This window comes from Zingiber officinale, chromosome 5B (genome assembly GCF_018446385.1).
Source record: "Zingiber officinale cultivar Zhangliang chromosome 5B, Zo_v1.1, whole genome shotgun sequence".
NCBI lineage: Eukaryota > Viridiplantae > Streptophyta > Magnoliopsida > Zingiberales > Zingiberaceae > Zingiber > Zingiber officinale.
In genome coordinates, this window is record NC_055995.1 from 121,538,155 (window position 1) to 121,553,532 (window position 15,378).

The following is a 15,378-nucleotide window of genomic DNA, read 5'->3' on the forward strand; positions in this document are numbered from 1 at the left end:
TTTTTTTTTACAATGCCAAGTGCACATTTTGGGACAAATGCATTCACCGATCACCATTGATGGATTTTAATCTTGGAAAAAAGTGAATAATGGTAAAAATTATTCATTCTTGATTCATGAAGGTTGTGGTCCCAATTCTTTACACAAAAAAGCTATGAAATGTGCTCATGATTTGATGAACTCTTCTCACCCCATTGATAGAGCTATTAACAAGCAAAATGACCCCAGGTCCAAAAGTCAAATATGAGCTCCATTCGCTAGGGGTGTAATCGAGCCAAGTCGAGTCAAACTCTTGAATGTTTGAGTTTGACTCGTTTATAATAGAGCTGAGCTCGAGATTTATTTAATGAATATATTTATAGTTCACGAACTTATTCGAACTTTTATCGGACCTCAACGAGCTTAATAAATATAAATTATAAATTTAAATATTTATTAAAAACTAAATTATACATTTAGAGAAAATTATAATATTCTTAATAAAATTTATAATTTTATTCTAATAAATAAATTTAATATATTTGTCTATATTTTTCATAAGTAGAGTGTAAAATCTATAAATTAATATTAAAACTATTATTATTTTATTTAAAAGTTGATTCATGAGCTTACTAACGAACATGTTCACGAGCTAACAAGTCGAGTATTGTGAAACTTGAGCTTGATTTGTTTATCTTAATGAGCCTCATTAAACGAGTTTAAACGAGCTTTTATCAAATCGAGATTCGAATAGCTCATGAGTGACTTGGTTCATTTATACCACTACCACCCGTCGAGTCTGGAAATCCTATTAAGAAGTCTCTCTTTGAATTGACTAAAGGATCTATGGTAGCTCGTTGATATGAGACCTCTCTGATTCTCCTAATGCTATGTTTACTCTAGAGTGTGGATGAGGAAAAGAAAGAATTCAACGATAGAAAGTTATCTTTGGAGGAAGAGAAAAGAAAGGGTGAAGAAATCTTTTCCTTTGCACACTTGTTTACCTTGATAGAGGAAGGTGAATATTTGTGATGTAATTTTGTAAATAAAAAAGGGTGCATGCGTCATTTTTATGGTACATAGTGTAATTTTGTGAGTTAAAAAGACTATATGCGTCATTTTTTTTAGTATATGATGTAATTTTGTGAATGCAAAAAGGGTACATGCGTCATTTTTTTTCCATCCGCTGTTTTCCGTCCGATTTTGAGGTGATCGATTTTGGCTCCAAAATTATCCGTTGATGGATTGCGTTACTTTTCTTTCGAAAAATTTTAATGAAGTAAACGACAGAAACTTTTCCACCGTGGAGAGCGTTGAGCCAGTGGAATGGGATGAGCTCTCATACATTCTATTGTTTTGGAAAATGCTCCTCAAGTTGCTTCTGTTCATTGACTGCAATTAATATTAGTAGCAACAGCTCAAAGTGTTATTACCTGTTGAGCATTTTTTTTTTCACATTTTGTTGGCTCATGCCACCCAAATTACTGAATTGTTATATGTAAATGAGCTCGAAACTAGAAAAGGGAAAAATCAAGTTGGGAGTCTTGTTGCTAATATAAAAGTCATTTAACATTGATAATATTTATAGACTTATCGAAGATGGAAAAGGTAGAGAGTTACTATCTTGATTACTCTTCCAGTTTTTATAGCAATAATAGAGTGTGCGTTCAGGAATAAAAATTGTTAAGATGCGATTATGAAATAAAATAGAAAATGAATTTTTGATGAATCAAACATTTCTTATTAAGCTTCTCTCGGGCTTGTCTGTGGGTTCTCTTCTTAAGGTCGTTAGACAAGATTGAGTGTCAAATGAATTAACGGTACGATACACTTGCAATTAAAAACAAATAGCGTCAATGTGATATTTTGGTTAATTAAATTTAAGATTATCATATTAGCTCTAAGAGGTCTTTAAAATCCAAAAGAAAAATCTCACAAATACCCGAAACAGATTAAATCTCTCAACTCAATTCTGGTGAATCAAAGGAATTCGAAGATTTACAATGAAAATTCTTCAAACAATATTTATTTTTTGCATTTAAGTAAGATGCAGCCACGTTGAGTAGTTCGACGATATGGATCAATTATTCCCTCTCTGTTCGTACTTGCGCGCCCACATCTGCTTTCCCTTTATAGTAAACTTGACCAGGTCCATGCCGTTGAGCACCAGTCCCAGATAGGCCACGTTTTTGAACACCACCTTTCCGTACACCGGCGCCACCGCCGACGCCGACCTCGCCACCGTCACTTTCTCCACGCACTTTCCCCACTTACTGCGTTTGTCACCCATCCAGATGATTAGCTATATACATCATGCTTCAAATTCACCAGATTTAGGATCGATCGGTGAGAACGCATATACCTACTGAAGTACTCCTCGATGTCCCCTTGGGACAGAGGATATCCCCTGGAGAAGGTGATGAAGATGGATCGTTCGTCCTCCGCCGCCGTCGACAGCTCCGCGACGGCGTCCATGTAGGGCCTCGCCAGCTCCGGCGGTAGAGGAGGCGGCGACAGGTTCCGCCTGCGGGCTTCCGCCTCCGCCGCGTCGTACGAGGTCAAGGTGGCTTGCAGGCCGTCGTGGAAAATTACCGGGCCGATACGGATGAGGTGGTAGGTGAGGCCCTGCACGGCGGCATCGCGGTGGCGGTGGAAGAAGTGGAGGTCGAGCGGGTGGGAGGCGAGGGAGGCGATGAGGGGGATGGCGCCGAGGGCTCCTAGGGCGGGGGGCTGGCGTGGGGGCCCGTCGCTGCGAACGCAATTGAGGATGGCCTCGGCGTCAGCGACGAGGCGGAGAACGACGGCGGGGTTACTGGCGTGGAGGCGGAGGTGGGCGAGGGCGTCGATGCCAGTGTTCTCGAGCCACATGAGTAGGGCGACGACATTGCGGGCGACGGTGGGGGAGGTGCCGAGGGTGACCAACCGGTCGTAGGCGGCGCGGTCGGCCTTGTGGAAGAGGAGCAGGTCGCGGACCGAAATAACAAAATTGACCGGCGTGTAGAAAAACGAGGAGGAGGAGGAGGAGGAAGCAGAAGAAGAAGAAGCCATTTAGTCGATCACCATCGACGAACTCGAGCAACAGCAGCAGCCATCGGGATGCATTTTGTAAGGTGTGAACGGGTACGACCAAATTTGTACGCGCCTCTTGGCGACCGACGAGCGCGCTTCTTCACGTTCAATCCCTCTCGCCTTAATCGACCAATTCAATTTACCCAATTTGCATCACCATTAATCTACTCATTGATGATAATTAGTCTGTGATTAATTAATCGGGTCCGTTAATCCAAATTCCATGATCCCTGCTTCGATCTGTTGCGACGTTCCTGCCATGAACCGACGTCCACTCTCGCTGTGCACTGTTTCATGGAGGCTAGCGTCTATTCACTCCGCGCCCATTCCAACCCTATATATGAACTCAGCCCCTGCTATGGCTTGCTGATCGAGATCAAGATCAGCAATGGCTTCTTCTTCTTCCAAATTCAACTATCTTGATTCCGTATACCATCTTATTCTCTTTCACAAGGTCGACCGCGATATTTACGACCAATTGATTGCCCACGGTATCTCTCCCGATGTCTCCCGTATCGTCGTTGCGCTCCTCGTCTGGCTCTACAACACCGGCATCAACGTCATCCCTTACCTCAGAAACAACGTCAACAATGCCTTCGCCTTCATCCGTCTCACCGCAGAAGCAGAGTTCATCCTCGACTGCCTCCGCCGCGACTCCCCTCCGCGGGAGTCCGCCCTCGCCATCCCCGTCATCGCCTCTCTCACCACCCGCCCCATCGACCTTGGCTTCTTCCACTTCCATCGCCATGAGGCGGCCGAGCGAATCGCCGAGACCCTTACTGCCAGCAGGTTTTTCTTGGACGACGCCCTCTTCGCCACCTTCCGTCGTTATGAGGAGGCGGTGGAGGACGCCCGCCGACGCAACACTGCACCGCCACATATGCCGCCGGAGCTAGCGAGGCCCTGCATGCCCTTCTCCTTGACGGATGAGACTTCGGTGGACCAGCGTTCTCTCATCCTCACCTTCCTAGCGACTACTCCCTTCACAGAGCATGAGATAGCAGTCTACTTCGCAGAGTAAAGGATTTTGATTGAGAAATTTTATAGAATTCTTTCTATTACTTTATTGTTTAAATTGAACAGGAAATGGGGCGATTGCGTGGAGCGAGTGGTATTTGAGGAGATTGCGGCTTCGTCATCCATGGCTCAGTTTTGCGCGAGGGTGGTGTTCAAGAGGGAGGGATACGTGGCGCTGGTGCTCCACGACTCGCCTGTGTTCAGGTTCTCCATCAACGCGAAACAAGTGTGGGCGCGCAGGGTTGAGCAGAGGAGGAACTGAAGCTTTCAAATTCAATTAGCAACATTAATTTCCTTTACGTTCTTGACACGACTATGGATGTTTGTGCAACTTGATTGACCTTGTTGTGTTTTCATGTGATGCTGAACAGCTGAAGTACTATTTCGACTGAATATTTCTTGTTTTGTTGTTGTTTAAAATATGACGGGCAAAGAAAAACTTGATTGACCTTGTTTAGTTGGCTTGATCACATCGTCGAGTTTCGCATCGGGAGATGCCCGGCTGCGGAAGTGCACCACTTTCCTCCGCTGCTTGCAGACCGCCGGCGAGATCGTCAATTAATCGGTGGGTTGGCTAAACTTTTCTGATTCAACTTGATTTTATCTTTAATGTTTGATTAATTTAAATTTATATCACTACTCCGCACCGGCAAGTCCCTCCGCCTCAGCCGAGAAGGGCTGGTGAAGTTGTGGTGATCGAACTGCAGGAGGAAATGGCGAACAAGTGGGGTGGCGGATCGCCGTCTCTTGCGAGGCCGAATCGACAACGACGGCGACGAGCACCAAGTAGAAGCGACTTGCCAGGATCGAGCACCACCACCACGAAGGGGCCGGCCTTCTGCAACCTCCTCCCCTTCTTAAAGCCGCCGCCGAGCCCTGCAGCCTCGGGGCCTCTCTTCCAGCCAGTGATAGGACCCGCATTTCTGCTCCTCCTCGAGTTGTTGGCCGACGCGAGTTCGACTTCATCGGCCGACACCGACGACCGTTTTCTGTTTGAGAGAACTTTTCACTGACATGAATTGAATAATGATGTAGATAGTCATTTTTGATGATAATGAAAATATTCTTTCGCCCGTTCTTTTTAATTTGATCAGTATTGCTCAAAATTAATACTAAACCGAACCGGATTCTCCTGGTCGACCGGTTTCTAAATGGGCCGCGACCTTGCCGGTCCGGTTTTCAAAACCTCGCCTATCCAATCCGTTCACCGACCTGCGAGAAGCTCAAGGAAGAGGAACGATGTACCTCATCTCTCCCTTCTCCTCGCCTTCTTCCGTGCTCGCTTCATCAACTTCCAGTGCGTTTTAATCTTCGCCTTGTTTTCGTTCTCGTCGGATCCTCACTTGATAGTTCAACAATTTCTTGGCTCGCAGGAAGTTTTCCAGGCGCTAGTGCGGTTCCTGTCAGGACTTCCATATTAGCGTCCGAGCAAGAACAAAGGTTAGGGTTTGAACACGATTTTGTTTCTCGCAGTACCTGGGCAGGCGATCGAAGGGATAGAAGCCGGAGGAGGGATCTTCTTTTGGTTTCGTTGATTTCCTACAGCTCTATGCTGGCGCTTTCTTCTGCCTCCGGGAAGGTGAAGGGTAGCAACCCTTACAATGAGAAGCGACTGCTCGAACAGAACAAGAAGATACAAACGGCCAACAATGCTCCTGATGATTTCCCCAATTTCGTTAGAGAAGGTGAATGTCTCTTCAATCCATCAATAAATTAAGTCTGAGCCTGCAAATCTATCCAGATCTCTGATACATGCTACTTCATTAAAGCCAGTTTATATGTGAAGAAATGCTTGCACAAAGTATATGAAACTGACTTTGACAAACTGAATTCAATCCAGCCTTTCAAGTTAAAGTAGTGACTTCAGATAACTATGTGAGGACCGACTCCGGACTCATCTATCTGGATATACTGGTTGGTAAAGGTGATTGCCCAAAGGAGGGTCAGCAGGTTATCCTTATATCAATTTTCACTTTTTCATACATTTAATCCATGATCACATCTTTACCATCTAAATTGCCATTTGCCCTTTTGAATTACTAACTTAGCTGATGCACTTAACCTCTGTTGTGGCATTTTTTGGTGACTGCTGATGATCATAATTTCATACCACTATTAACCTAGTTTGTCTCTATCGAATGCATATGGATCAGGGCCATCGGGCACACAGATTGACAGCAACCAGACTCTTATCTCTTCTTGTTCTTCTTTATTTAGGATGCTACTACTACCAATTCATGTCAACAATTACAGATTTCATGAACTATAATGACAAACCTTGTATTCTTGAATACTCCCTTGTCCACATACTGCTCAGTAGAGGTGTTTGCATTCCATTGACATGTGAATGAGTTTTCTACTTGAATCTCTTTGATCGCAGGTCACATTTCACTATGTTGGTTATAATGAATCAGGCCGTCGTATTGACAGCACTTACCTGCAAGACCGACCTGCTAAAATTCGACTAGGGAATAAATCATTGGTCCCAGGCGAGTTCTACATCTAGGAAAACCCTTTCTTACTCTTCAATTGTGAACTGTGAAGTGAAAAATATAAAGTCACCACCATGCAGGATTTGAGGAAGGAATAAGGGACATGAGACCAGGAGGGAAAAGAAGAATCATTATTCCTCCAGAACTAGGGCCTCCAGTAAGTTTCAAATCTATTTCTTCCCTTCTTTCTTCCTTTGGTAGATCATCAGTAAAACTTGTCATTTATCTGTTCACTGCAGGTAGGACCTTCGACATTCTTCAGCGCAAAGCAATTTGAAGTTTTTGATATAGAACTTCTCGATGTGAACGATTGCCAGAGAAGAACAATTGGATTTTACTCTGATGTCGTCTGTAATTGAGAAATTTATTACACTCCTGTTCAAAATAAATTCCAGCCATCCTCATAATGTCAATAGGATGGTGCAAACTCACTCCCTTCGTAGACTGTGGTAACTTCTACCTTTAGCACTTTAACAGTTCAGTTTTGTGCAAGAGATTCTAGGTTTGCACAATTGGACGAGCTCATAAAAGCCCTCTTTCTACCATTCAAGATAATGGGCCCTCCTTCGTTATTATATGCTGGGCGGAGGCACTCACTGAATTTGTCTTTTAAAAAAAATGTATATATTTTTAACTTTTTAAGTGCGTTACAATATGACTGGTAGATCATGTGGTCATACCTTAGCAGCGAACGGAGAAGATTTATTCTCTCATTGGATAGGGTGAACATGGCCCACTCTTTTCATCACTTGAAATTAAGAATGACAAAGTAGTTGGGTGTTTGGTGATCGACATGCGCAGTCAATCAGACAACCATACGGTCCGATCACCGATACTGTCGTAGCTGCGTCGACCGTAAATCTGGACTTCCTGCGATCCGACGGTCACAGTTACTACTCACGCCCCACCTTCTGTGTATAAGTAAATAATTTGGTGGTGATTTTTTTATTGATTGATCTATTAATTGATCAAATCGAACTTTCTCTATCGTTGCTGTGAAGTACGACATTCGTGTTTTCGTTCTGATCTCCCCTTAAAATCTCTCCGCATCGCTGCCGTTGGTCGTTTGGTTGCCGCCACCGCGAGAGCAAATGGGATGCTCGGCGTCGAGGGTGGAGAACGAGGACTGCGTGCGGCGCTGCAAGGAGCGGCGCCGCCTGATGACGGAGATCGTCCACTCCCGCCACCACCTCGCCTCCGCCCACGCAGACTACCTCCGTTCGCTCCGCCTTACTGGCTCCGCCCTCACCTGCTTCGCTCGGGGTGAGCCCCTGGCCGTCTCCGAACACGCCCAGCCCGTCCTCCTCCGCTCCTCCGCCCCCGCCTCCCTACCCCCGCCCAGCCCACTTCCCCCTCCGACTCCCTCTACTCTACCGCCGCCACCGCCGCCGGTGATACCACAACTCCGCCGCCACCAGCAGCAAAATCACTCTTCGGCCTCCCGCTCCCCTTCTCCCACTGTCGCTGCTTCTTCCGCCAACCACTTCCGCATACCCTCGGTTGGCGGACACACCCAGTTCCCACCGGTGAACTGGGCGTACGCTACCACCCCCTCCCAGTCCTCATCCACCTGGGACTGGGAGAACTTTTACCCTCCTTCGCCCCCGGACTCAGAGTTCTACGAGCGTAGGAAGGCCGAACTCGAGGAGAAGAATCGCCTGCAACGCCAGGTTCCCTTGGAAGAAGAAGCGGACGAATCTGACGAGGAGCGGGATCCGGGATATGAAGAAGGATACGGAGAACGAAAAGAAGAGGTCCACTGCCGTGACTGGGGCGAGCATTACCGGAGCACCACCAGCTCATCCACCAGATCCGACAGCGAGCCGGAGCTAGAGGAGGACGTAGACAACGAGAGGAATACCTTTTCCCGATCCGAGAACATGGCCGCCAGATCTGAGTACAGCGGATTCGCATCTAGTCAGGCGACGCCGTCGGAGATCGCTTCTTCTGCGGCCGCGGAGGCGAAGTCGCGGCTGCGGCCGAGGTTGGTGATGGAATCGTCGTTGGCCAGATGGAATGGAGGCCGTCGGGAGGAGACATCATCCACCTCCGCCACCGCTGAGTTGACGTTGGCAGTGCGCCACCACAATCTGGCGGAAATTGCTGCAGCCCTCGAGGAGTACTTCGTCAAGGCTGCCGACGCAGGCAGCGCCTTCTCAGATCTCCTTGAGATTGGCCGTGCCCAGTTCGATGGTAGCTTCCGGCAGCTTAAGAGTAAGTGGAGAGAGCAGCCATTCCTCATGCTTCTTTCAAATACAAACCTCTATGTCAAATTACTGCTTCAGTTGATTGATTATCTTGACTATATTCATCTTTTAGAGAAGGTGTACCACTCGAACAGTGTGCTGAGCACTCTATCCTCAAGCTGGACGTCCAAACCACCATTAGCAATTCGGTACAGCCTGGACACGTCTGCATTGGAAGAGTCTGACCGAGGGAAGAGCCATGGATCTACTTTGGAGCGGCTCTTGGCTTGGGAGACTAAGCTCTACAAGGAGGTGAAGGTATCAACCATCTTTAGCAACATTGCATTTTCATGTTGTCATTGAGAATGATTCAACGGGTGATCTACATCTCCTGCTGCTTAAGCATTGATTATGACAAACATACATTTAATTTTCTAATGTAGTTGAATTGGTAGTTAGTTCTGTTTCTGTTGCATGTTAAAGCTATGAGATTATGCTAAAATGGAACAGACAGAACTGTGTGGCCTCTTCATTCCTGATTGATTTTGTTATAAGAGATTGTCAATTGTAAGTTTCATTAAGGATAGTAATTCAGGCTTATCCTAGATGTTGGTGGCTGGATTCAAGTTAATGGGACACTAAGTTGGAATACATTTCAGGTTCACTTTTATTAATTAGTTTTTTTAGCGCCCAAACTCACTATTTCGTTTCATAGTTTTGCCATTTTTTGCGACTTCCTTTCCTGCATATATTGTATCGTAGACTGGGTGAGTAACCTTAGTCAAACAAAAAATTCGAACCACTGATGTAAAACTCTCTTGCTCTGTTTACCAGATCAGAATCTTTTCATTATAAAGCAAGTGACTTAAAAGTTTGGTAAACCAACCAATTAGAACTAGAAGCATGTGCAAATTTCCTGTAAAACTTATGGATTTTCTCCTATTTAGTTGCTTACAGTTACTGATACACATCTGAAATTATTCTTTGGGTATAAGCTGTATTAGGAAGTGATCACACAATATCTCCTACATTTTGTTGGAAATTTAGAAGTAAAAACAGTGCTCTAGCATTAATATTTCTAAGATCCTACCACACTTTGTTATGCTGCAGGTGTGCCTACATCTGGTTATGGCAAAGGCCTATATGATGTGATAAATGGTTTTATCCTAAGAATGACTAGATAAGCTTTATCAGGAGTTTCATGCACTAGGCTGTCCTCTATAATAAAAACCATTTTATGAGTATGATATTTTTCTTCTTTTATATGAATTTCAGTTCTAGTATACCATCTCCTATGCATCTGCATCTGCATCCGATGAACACTCCGTGTATGTTATTTCTTCGCCGATGTTATGGTTCTGATGGATGCACCTATGACGCTTTGATCTATAGGCTAGAGAAGGCGTGAAGATTGAGCATGAGAAGAAACTTTCGACATTACAGAGCCTGGAATGCAAGGGAAAGGTGGATGCTAAACTGGACAAGACCAAGGCTTCAATCAAGAAGTTACAGTCATTAATCATAGTGACATCTCAAGCTGTCACTACTACATCAACTGCGATAGCTGAAGTCCGTGATGATGAACTTGCTCCACAACTTGTCCAGATCTGTTATGCGTGAGTCTCTCTTTCCTATTCAATATTTCATTGCACAGTGCCTATATGATTTAATAAAACATCTGTTTAGCTCTGTCTAAATAAGTTCATATATTTTTTAGGCTTTTGAATATGTGGAGGAAAGTGAACCAGTTTCATGAAACCCAGAACCATATTGTGCAACAAGTCCGAGGTCTTGTGAATAGTGCTTCTAATGGTGAATCAACATCTAACTTGCATAGGCTAGCGACTCGTGACCTTGAGGCTGCTGTCTCAGCATGGCATTCAAGCTTCAACCGACTTGTGAAATATCATCGTGACTATGTCCGTGCCTTGTATGGCTGGCTTAAGCTTACACTTCGTCAAGTCAGCAGTGACAACCCTCAGAGAGATCATTATTCACCTATCGCAAATGAACTCACCACCTTCTGTGATGAGTGGAAGCAAGCTCTAGATAGGTTGCCTGATACTGTGCTCTCTGAGGCTGTAAAGAGTTTCATGAACGTCATCCATGTCATTTACACAAAGCAGGCAGAAGAGTTGAAGATTAAGAAACGAGCTGAAACTTACTCAAAAGAGCTCGACAAGAAGTCCACAGCACTGAGAAGTATTGAGAAAAAATATTACCAATCATACTCAATGGTTGGTCTTGCGCTTCCTGGTGGGGGGCATGACAATGATGGACAAGTATTTGACATGCGTGATCCATTGGCTGAGAAAAAGTCAGAGGTTGCAGCATGTCGGAGAAAGGTCGAAGAGGAGATCACAAGGCATGCAAAGGCAGTTGAGGTCACAAGATCATTGACCCTTAACAATATACAGACTGGCCTCCCTGGTGTGTTTCAGGCATTGACGGGGTTCTCTAGAATGGTTGTCGAAGCTATGGAAGGTGTTTGCCGTCGAGCTGGATCGGCTTGATGAAACTCCCTTTGTACTTTTTGGGCTATTTTATTATTTATGTGATCAAGAAGATATAGTTACAGGCAGGCAGAAAATTGTTTCTCTATCGTGCGGTCCTAGGCTAATAGTTGATGTAGATATAATTTGGCATGATATATTTTGCCCGTTTCTGGAATGTACAAGGGGATGAATGGTACCCTCAGATGAGAGCTGCTTTTTGTGCTTTAATAAAGTTCACTGTCACAGGTTTTTATGATCTTGTTGGCAATTGATAGTAGCAGGTAAATGGTTTATCTTCCTTTTTAAGCCTAAGATCTTGGATCAATTGAAGCATTTGTTTGAAGCTTTGATCTCAGAAACATGCATATGAAGAATCCAGAGGCCAAAGCTTTGTAAGGCTTCTTTTTCCTTTTCCTTTTCAAAAAGTTTCTTATAAACTCTACTTGGACTGCTTTAACATTCTTGCTACTGTTTGATCTGAAGATATGATTCCAGGAACAGTGAATATTCAGTCTTTTATTACATAATTTTTATCTGATATGTCAAGTTTGCCATGTGCAGGAATTTTTATATTCCAAAGGACAACCTAAGCAGTATCCATCTCCAAATAATTCCCCCTTGCACCTTTTCTCCGTTGTAAGTTGAAGATTCTTCTTATTTTTAAAGTTATTTTCTCTTTCAAAGTGCGAAGTGTCTATCTTTTTTACTTTAATTTCCTGTTTGAAAGAACGATGTTTACTTTCATTCTTAAAGTTCTAATGAGAAAAACACAAGGAACCTATCAACTCTAGGTAATGAGATCCAGCTGCAGCAATTGTCATACATGTGTGGAGTTGCGCTCAGGTTTTGTTGGCTATGTTTACCTAGTGAGGTGGAGATTAAAAGGCAAAAGAAAGAGAGAAGAGAAAGTAGAGAGAGAGAAAGGGAAGAAAAAGAGAATATATAGACATATATATATTCTGGATTCCTCCTGCCAAGTAAACCCTAGGAACTGTGTGGGTGGGTCTGGGAACAGCAGCATCACAATTATTGAGTTGAGACCAAGAGCTCAGTTGGGGGCAGCCCTTATCACCATCATAGCTATGATGCCAGGTTATTTATTTTTTGATTAGTAAATTAATTTAAAAAATACATTATATTCGATATAAAAAAAACTATAAGAGTAAAAAGAGATACAAATCCTTCATTTCCAGATCATGAATGAATTTTCATAACATATAAAATCGTGTTAGGCATTATTACATAACTCTTTCGCTACATCTAAAGTGAATAGGGAAGAGAGATTTGTAGTCCCCTTTTTCCCCCTTTACAGTCGTAGAAACTAAACAAAAAAAGAAACTCCTTGAACCAAAGACCTTAATAAAGGAACAATCACTACCCAAACTCTTTGAAAACTGAGGATAAAATTATTAACAAGGAAGATCCTAGGCATCCTCGCGGTATGGGGAAGGAATGGTTAATCTGCCGCCATAAAAGGATCGTCTTCTTCAAGGTTGGCAACTGGTGGTTCGAGCATGGATGGATCTTCATCTGTCCCCACGGGCTTAGTTGAGTTGGTAAGTGGTAGGTTGATTGGTACATAAGGTCTTGAGGTCAAATTTCAGGGCTGACGGGTGTAAATCCCTGTAACCTGTATAAACCCACCCCACTTGTCACTTGCTTTCTTTGTCACATGATTTAACTCTTCCGTGTTGATCCTGGGACGGATTGGCCAGTAAGGATCCTCTAGTCCGTAAATTGCGGACCAGGAGATGGTCCATTGATGTGGACCCTTGATTTGGATAGACCCCATCTATTTAAAAATGGGGTCCATCTAAATCAAGGGTCCTTATGTAATGGACCATCCCTGGTCCGCAATTTGCGGACCAGAGGATCTGCTCTCCGGATTGGCAGGGGCACTGGGGACGAGCGTATTCATTTTTTACCACGTGGATGGATCTTCATCTACAGGGCCAAAATGGGTTGGAAATGGTAGTGAAGATACCTCTGGCTTCTTGTACATTACATCTTTGATAAAAACGAAGTTTCCTTTGGCACCAGGAACCTGCATTTGTATTCTCAGGAATAAGATCATGCCTGGATGTCTTCTCTGAAGAGTGTACATAATCTGATAAGCTTATACTATGCGATCGATAAGTAACAGGCTTACCTGGCCTTTCGCCCACATCAAGTTTCTGACGGGTCTTTTTTGTATACCCAGACATTCTTACAGTACACTGCTTTCCACCCATTCGTCCAGGCATTTTCTTGCCTTTAAAAACCTATTTATTCAACAGCACATCAAGTTTTTATATAAGAATGATGTCTCTTTGTAGACAAAATCGATTCAGTGTTTCAAGAATGAATCAGACAGTCCGGTTCAACAGTTAGCCTGAGACCGGAAGCCAAACTAGTCGGGTTGGTTCATTTGATAGCAAAAATATCACAATCTTAGAAGTAGTCTATGTTGCTTGATGGAAAGCATTAAGAAAACAGAACTGAAAGCAAAGGAAGCATCTTGAGATTTCTCTGATGCTACTTGAAGAATCCCTTCAAAATTAAGAATTTGTAGTTGCACATTAAGGTCAACGCAAAAGTCTTATAGTAAGGCTACAAGCATTTTTTTTACTAAGAGCTCAAGGTATAGCATGCACAACAGTTCAGTATATCAGAAACACTGACTAGCAACGATTCAACGGTTAGGGCAAAAACAACTAAAATTTAACAAAAACAGACTTTTCTGTATGTAATCCAAAATTACTATCAGTATAATTCATAGCCTTGAAAGAGGCGCCTTGCTGTCTAACCAACAAAAAAAATGAAAGAAAATAAAGAAAACGATTATGAATTCCACCAATAAAATTTAACAACTTCCATGGCAGGGTTTTTATCTCAGCTTACCTAAATAAGTTTATGCCAAAGGAATGTTTTGCCTATTGTATCACATATTTCCACTCCCATGTTTTGTTGTAAGAGCTATTTTGGAGGACAAAGAGAAAATCAACAAATTATTGTGTGTTCTTATCATAAACACTACTAGAGAAACACTAGCAGAATACATACACATATTTGGTTAAAAGGTTCAAAATCTCGAGCAAGTTTCGGTCATTAATTCTTAGTAAAGACCACCCTAGACCAATGGGATATATATATAGTCTTCAATTCTTCCCTATTTTGTCTATGAAAGCACCAAACCTAGACCAACTTCTTAACCATTTTGTCAATATTTTCACCCTCTCCCCAGTTAATTCTCGAATTAAACAGTGTCTTAATTTTTAACTGCCATCTCTTAAACTCTTAACTTCCGGGTAATTTACCAAATTAAACTGTTCATGTTCTGAATTAACTGAAAAGGCACCTCTGTATTCATTTTTAACTACCAAAAAATGGCTCCACTCTTTCTTTTTTAAAAAAAAAAAAAAATCCCATCGTATCTTTCCATCTTAATTTTTGCTTCACCAAAGGCAAACAGGTCACAAGGTGATTTCAGATTCATCTTGCATAAACTGAATCTAAGAAGAGCTTGCTTGGGGAAAAGTGAGTTTATTAGAGATCTTTAGGATATAATCATATAAACATTCCAAAATGTACATTTCAGGTGAAAATATTGTAACAAGATAACTTCTATATCAACTTGTTGACAATCCTATGTAAAGCTGCCCACTAGATGATTTATAATCATTTTATAAAGTTAAAATAAGTTGTTTAGGCATTATTTGGATGTGAACATCCCGAAATGCATGCTTTAGTTGAAAGCTGATTTCAGAATCAGCTTATGACCATAGATTGGGTCAGTGCGAACTGTTTAGCTACCATTATGATTTGAATATTCCCAAAATGAAAGCGACAATATTTTAACAGCTGATCCCCTCGACCATTCTGTGCAAATTTGATCCAAGCAAGTCGATCCGAAATCAGTCTGTTTGTCTTGACCCGATTAAGATGTGGGTATTCCAAAATGCATGTTTAGGAGAAAATGAAGACCATGTTTGGGCCATGTGAGTTGTTTATGCACCATTAGGAAGTGAAAATGTTGAATATGAGTGACAGGAGAAGAGGAAGAAGATAGAAGTTTCATTATGAATGAGACTTTAATTTTATATTAGGAGTTTCTTCATATATTAGTTGGTTTACGTTGATTCATATATTTTGATGATGTAA

At 42.8% G+C, this 15,378-nt stretch overlaps 3 protein-coding genes across 4 annotated transcripts; 2 read left to right on the forward strand and 1 right to left on the reverse strand.

Annotated features, from left to right (window-relative positions):
- Positions 1-2,059: 2,059 nt before the first annotated feature.
- Positions 2,060-3,027, reverse strand: LOC121986999. The gene is made up of 2 exons (XM_042540919.1): positions 2,342-3,027; positions 2,060-2,252 (listed from the first exon to the last, which is right to left on the reverse strand). Exons 1-2 carry the CDS (start codon positions 3,025-3,027, stop codon positions 2,060-2,062), a joined length of 879 nt encoding a protein of 292 aa, XP_042396853.1.
- Positions 3,028-5,211: 2,184 nt separating this feature from the next.
- Positions 5,212-7,038, forward strand: LOC121985683 (peptidyl-prolyl cis-trans isomerase FKBP20-2, chloroplastic-like). Of its 2 annotated transcripts, XM_042539280.1 has the most exons (7): positions 5,212-5,362; positions 5,439-5,505; positions 5,611-5,750; positions 5,906-6,015; positions 6,446-6,554; positions 6,638-6,714; positions 6,797-7,038. In XM_042539280.1, the coding sequence occupies exons 1-7, from the start codon at positions 5,305-5,307 to the stop codon at positions 6,914-6,916; spliced, it is 681 nt and encodes a 226-aa protein (XP_042395214.1). In that variant the 5' UTR covers positions 5,212-5,304; the 3' UTR covers positions 6,917-7,038. The 2 variants fall into 2 exon arrangements, with proteins under 2 accessions (XP_042395214.1, XP_042395213.1); XM_042539279.1 differs by having other exon boundaries at positions 5,439-5,750.
- A 451-nt stretch (positions 7,039-7,489) lies between these two features.
- Positions 7,490-11,491, forward strand: LOC121985682 (protein ROLLING AND ERECT LEAF 2-like). Its single transcript, XM_042539278.1, has 4 exons — positions 7,490-8,771; positions 8,877-9,061; positions 10,136-10,359; positions 10,461-11,491. Exons 1-4 carry the CDS (start codon positions 7,649-7,651, stop codon positions 11,254-11,256), a joined length of 2,328 nt encoding a protein of 775 aa, XP_042395212.1. The 5' UTR covers positions 7,490-7,648; the 3' UTR covers positions 11,257-11,491.
- The last annotated feature ends 3,887 nt before the right edge of the window (positions 11,492-15,378 follow it).

Excerpts from the sequence above, each read along its gene's own strand:
- LOC121985683 (XM_042539279.1), top strand. The coding sequence starts at position 5,305 with ATGTACCTCATCTCTCCCTTCTCCTCGCCTTCTTCCGTGCTCGCTTCA. Across the intron at positions 6,016-6,445 it reads GCCCAAAGGAGGGTCAGCAG|GTCACATTTCACTATGTTGG; the intron begins GTTATCCTTATA and ends CTTTGATCGCAG. Across the intron at positions 6,555-6,637 it reads GAATAAATCATTGGTCCCAG|GATTTGAGGAAGGAATAAGG; the intron begins GCGAGTTCTACA and ends ACCACCATGCAG.
- LOC121986999 (XM_042540919.1), bottom strand. The coding sequence starts at position 3,027 with ATGGCTTCTTCTTCTTCTGCTTCCTCCTCCTCCTCCTCCTCGTTTTTC. Across the intron at positions 2,253-2,341 it reads ATCGAGGAGTACTTCAGTAG|TAAGTGGGGAAAGTGCGTGG; the intron begins GTATATGCGTTC and ends TGACAAACGCAG.
- LOC121985682 (XM_042539278.1), top strand. The coding sequence starts at position 7,649 with ATGGGATGCTCGGCGTCGAGGGTGGAGAACGAGGACTGCGTGCGGCGC. Across the intron at positions 8,772-8,876 it reads TAGCTTCCGGCAGCTTAAGA|AGAAGGTGTACCACTCGAAC; the intron begins GTAAGTGGAGAG and ends TTCATCTTTTAG. Across the intron at positions 9,062-10,135 it reads AGCTCTACAAGGAGGTGAAG|GCTAGAGAAGGCGTGAAGAT; the intron begins GTATCAACCATC and ends TTTGATCTATAG.